Genomic DNA, 5,024 nt, shown 5'->3' with positions numbered 1-5,024 from the left:
TGGTTGGGTTTTTATTTAAAGTGACGAATCCAATGGGGGAAAGAAAGAAAAAGCGAAAACTGAAAGGCGTAGGTCATCCACCTACAACTTTTGCTTTGCCAGTTCGCTACTTTAGAGATGCATTGCCCTTGCTTGCAGCTGACTGATTAAAAGAGTTTCAGATCACTTAATTTTTTAAACAATCAAGATTATGTTGGATTTTGTCAAGACTAACCAATCAGGCTCGTCCTAGTAAAAACTTTTCGTAAGAAACCACCCACCATTTCACAAGAAAACATCATATACTAAAATGACAAGAGAACATAGAAATAACACACAGCAGGACCATTTCTTCTCCTTTTTGCTTGGTTCTGTTAAGAATAACTTGCACCCAAAAAATCAATGTCTAAAACACAAGGCACAACGTCTCCTCAATTAGGACTTCCGTCTCATTTGAAACTACGGCACACGACACAGATCCGAGAAGCAGGCTGCATTGTCCCGTCTTGACAGGCCTTGAGCAAGCAACCCAAGCAGTTTCAACAGCCTCATTTTCACAATTCCTGTATTCCATCTACCGCTTTTTCATCTTGGGAGAGAAACAAAGAGGCTTTTTTTTTATTTAATTTTTCTCATTCTTCTTTTTGGTACATAAAGAGGTATAAAATGATCTATGAACAAGAAAAATCTGAAACACTACAGATATAAAGGAAACTAAAAAGATGGAACTAAAACAATAATCAAAAGGGCATTTTAATATTTGACACACGGATAAAATCCCATTAATCAAACAGCATTCCCTTCAACAGAGTTCGACAAAAAAAGGGTAAAGAAGATGAAGCCAAGGAGACGTAATCGGAGAAGCTTTTTGGGCCATTCCCCATTATGTTCTTAACTTAAACAGGATCAACAAGCATTACAAACTATATATTGCATACCACAATGCAATTAGATCCAGGATATCTATATGACCTTGAGAGCTAGAAGTAGGTACCCTCAGGAGGTTGGACCAGCTTTCGGTTATGCGGGGCTGCCATCTCCTTTTTCAGTTGTGTCAGTATATCCTCCATTGTATACTCCCTCTGCCAATTTGCGAGAAGTCCAAACTTCTTTGGTTCCACCTGTTGCCATTGGATACCATCAAATTCTTGTCACTAGGTTTTCTGTCATCATACTAATAACAATATAAAAATACAGTTGCAAAAATCAGGATGCCCTGGATTGTTGGAATACTTATGAAATTATTAGTACCTGAGTTTCATTCTACATAAAAAAAAAAAAGGGGAGGGCGGTGTTGTTTACTAATTTATTCAACAGAACATGCTAGTGAATGGTTAAATAACCACTCAATGATAAGCAGCAAAAGATAACCAACATATGTTACGAAATAAAAATAAACTGATCATTTGCACCACGAAAGAATGTAAAATTAATAGTATACCACTCCAGTTTCATGGTTAACGCAAGTCATGTTAATCCTTGAGTGAAAACGGACACTTGGTGGCTTCTCTGGATAATCTTTATCGCAGAACAGCTTCAGCTGATAGATTCGACCTTCATGTACAGTCTGACAACAGTAAAAATAATAATCACCACAAAGAAAGAAACAGAAATACACGTACAGAATGGTCCTGTTAAAAATCCCCCAGCAAAACCAATTGTTCACTTCAAAAGCAAGAGATCAGGGTAATCCCAAAGACAAGCACCAGGATACCACAATGCTAATTATTTGTAAAATGAAATATGAGCAACAATAAGATAGTAGGGTAATCCTTCATATAAATTTTAGCCCCTTGGCTTAATAACCTTAAAAAAATCTGAGAAAAAGTTTAAGTTCTCTGTTTTTTGTCAAAAGCTTAGTTTAATACTCAATGCTTCAGAAGATTCACAGATGATTGTCCACACAAACACATAGTTTCATCTAAAGGAACAATATCAAAATATATAATTTGTTGACAGAACAATAAGCAATTACATTGTGAGGACCAATAATGGTGCCAGTCCAAGAGCGCATGTAAATGTCATCTCCATCATCCATTCCATAGCTGACAGTACCATCTCCGATTCCTTTTTCTCCACGCTCAAGCTCCTCCAGCAATCTGAAGTTCCGAGGCACTGCCAAAAGAACTTATACTACTCAATAACATTCATGATCTATTATGCTAATAGCATAAGAATTCCTAGCATTAGGCTTATTGTCAAGCAATTTCCATCTCCAAAGTAAGTCGTGAAAAGTAATTAACCTGAGTGCCATAAGATCTCTTCCATTTCAGTCATGTTAACATTATTCTTTTGAAAGGATCATGTTAACATTATTTCCAACTCATTGCCTAAGCATAATCATATTAGACCTGCCATAGATTAATTATTTGTCTCACTTAGATTCAATGATCATGGATAAGCCAGCTCCCAGATATTCTTATATATCAGATTAAATCGGGGGCAAACTTGTACTAGTTACATTTTATTCTAACTGCAATTATTGTTAAATATTGACAATAATCCCTAGAGATTCAATAGTAATGACACTTAGCAGCGTACATATTTTTGGCACTATATCAATAAGCAATTAAATTTGGCACAAAGTTCTCACAGTTCCAACCTGAATTAATCTGGACTACTTAATTGTTTCTAAGACATTAATGGACATTTAGAGAACATCCTAAGAATCCGGTTATTACAATCTCCTCCAGCTCAAAGTTCACCTTTAAACCTCAACAAAGTTTGACGGTCCAGGTAGTAAACAAGGAAAAAGAAGTGACATCAATAATGACAAGAATGACTTGTCTCTAATGTAATTGTATTTTAAAGGACTCCCAAAATGTGCAAGCACCAACAAAATGCGAAGTTATGAAAAGCTATCTATACGCAGATATGTCTTGTCCTTCGATATGGTAACTGTTCAATTAAGGTACAAATAATTTACCATGTACTCCTATAATACCTTAAAAGAAGATTGTGAAGTCACCTATAAAGTCAAGGACTACACAACTTTCAGTAAGATTACAACTCTTACAAGCCTAAAGCAGCAACACTTCTATACATCAAAAGAACAACATAATCATCAATGCCTATATTGTAAAATAGTGACAATAATATCTAGAGATTCAATAATAACAACACTTAGCGGTATACAAATTTTTGGTACTATAGAAATAAGCAATTAAATTTGGCACACAGTTCTCACATTCTCAGCCTGAATTAATCTGGACTTCTTAATTGTTTCTAAGCCATTAATGGACATTTAGAAAACATCCTAAGAGTCTGATTATCACAATCTCCTCCAGCTCAAAGTTCACACTTAAACCTCTATAAAGTTTAACAGTCCAGGTGCTAGACAAAGGAAAAAGAAGTGACATCAATAATGACAAGAATGACTTGTCTCTAATGTACTTGTCTTTTGAAGGACTCCCAAAATGTGTAGGCACCGACAAAATGAGTAGTTAAGAAAGGCTACCTATAAACAGATATGTCTAGTCCTCCGATATGGTAACTGTTGAATTTAGGTACAAATAATTTACCATGTACTCCTATAATAACTTAAAAGAAGATTAATGAAGTCACCTATAAAGTCGAGGACAACACAACTCTCAGTAAGATTACAATTCTTACAAGCCTAAAGCAGCAACACTGTTCTACACCAAAAGAACTCCATAATCATCAATGACTATATTGTGTAATTGTAAGAGAAAAAAAGTAGCAAAAACACAAAGACATGCACATTTTCCATATTCTTTACGAAAAGATATTACACGCATAATATATTCGAACAACTACTAGAGCTCAAATCATCAAACATTCATATAAAGTTTTCAGAAAGCAAGTTTCCTGAGGAGTTTAGAATTTGTTATACATAGGGCTTGTCAGCAAGAGAGAGAGAGTAATTCAAATGATAATCATTCATAAACCATAACAGAATATTCATCATGAAACTAAAACATCATAAGATAGCCCAAACTAAATACTTTAAATTGCTAAATAGACACTCAATCTAGGCAAAAACATTTATATTTACATTGACTATAAAATTAATGAACACAAGCCAAAAACCCAACAAAAACAAAAATTTACAGCTACCCAAAATCTTAAATAAATAATAAACCCATAGAACGATAGAAAAATTGAGGGAACCCATCAATTTCTTAATCCATTTAAATTAAGCAAACCCAAAACTAATATGTAATCATATATGTGAAAGAAACGATGAAACAACAAAATCTGTGAGAACCATGAATAGAATCTAGGAATGATTAATAAAAACGCAAGATCAAGTCGATAAACAAAAGGAGATAGAAATAAAGAGAAGGGAGAAGGGGATCGTAGGGCTAACCCACGACACTCGATCCTCCCGAGCCAAGCGTCATGGGTGGTTGACTGGAGGGTTTTTTTTGATGGGTTTGGAGAGATCTGATCGAGCAGAGAGAGAAAGAGAAAGAAATTTGAGTGAGTGAGAGAGAGAGAGAGAGAGAGGGAGAGACAGAGAGAAAGAGAGAGAATCTGGGGAAAGAAAGGCGACTACAAGCAAAGGTAGGGGATGGGGAGAATAAAACGAAAATTTTAGTTTTTTTTTTTTTGGTCAGGGAATTAGAAATAGTATATGTAATATTTTTTAGGTAAAAATTTAAAAACCTCTCGTAAAGGGAAAATGAAAATGAGCAAGAATATCACACTAGTGGATTTGTATTTTGGTAACACTCGATTTCATCCTCTAGCGCTGCTTAATGGGCTTTTCACTTTTGAGAAAACATGGCCCATCATAATTTTCCTTTTTTGTTTTTACCCTTTTCTTTTTACACCAATGGTACTTACTAAATTGCGTATGAAGTGTTTTACAAACAAAAATTGAACATACTGGTTTTCTTTATTTTGATTAAAACTAACAATTTTTTTCATTTAATTCTATCATAGAAATGTTTTTTCCTATGTGATAAAAATCAATAAATTAAAGAATAGATAATGGTGGTTTCTTTAGATTGTTACTCTAATTTGAAAGTAATTCAAGTAAATCTTAAATTTATTATAAAATTCAATAGAAAAAAAGCAAT

General features: G+C 34.2%; 1 protein-coding gene across 1 annotated transcript; it reads right to left on the bottom strand.

The window, feature by feature from the left end:
- Positions 1–708: 708 nt before the first annotated feature.
- Positions 709–4,509, bottom strand: LOC110420451 (ubiquitin-conjugating enzyme E2 variant 1D). The gene is made up of 4 exons (XM_021433766.2): positions 4,310–4,509; positions 1,955–2,094; positions 1,421–1,546; positions 709–1,100 (listed from the first exon to the last, which is right to left on the bottom strand). Exons 1-4 carry the CDS (start codon positions 4,341–4,343, stop codon positions 960–962), a joined length of 441 nt encoding a protein of 146 aa, XP_021289441.1. The 5' UTR covers positions 4,344–4,509; the 3' UTR covers positions 709–959.
- Positions 4,510–5,024: the final 515 nt, after the last annotated feature.

Source organism: Theobroma umbraticum, unplaced genomic scaffold (genome assembly GCF_002168275.2).
Source record: "Theobroma umbraticum cultivar Fairchild unplaced genomic scaffold, ASM216827v3 scaffold_86.0, whole genome shotgun sequence".
NCBI lineage: Eukaryota > Viridiplantae > Streptophyta > Magnoliopsida > Malvales > Malvaceae > Theobroma > Theobroma umbraticum.
The sequence above is the reverse complement of the archived record's forward strand: the minus strand, read 5'-3'. Positions and strand labels throughout refer to the sequence as shown.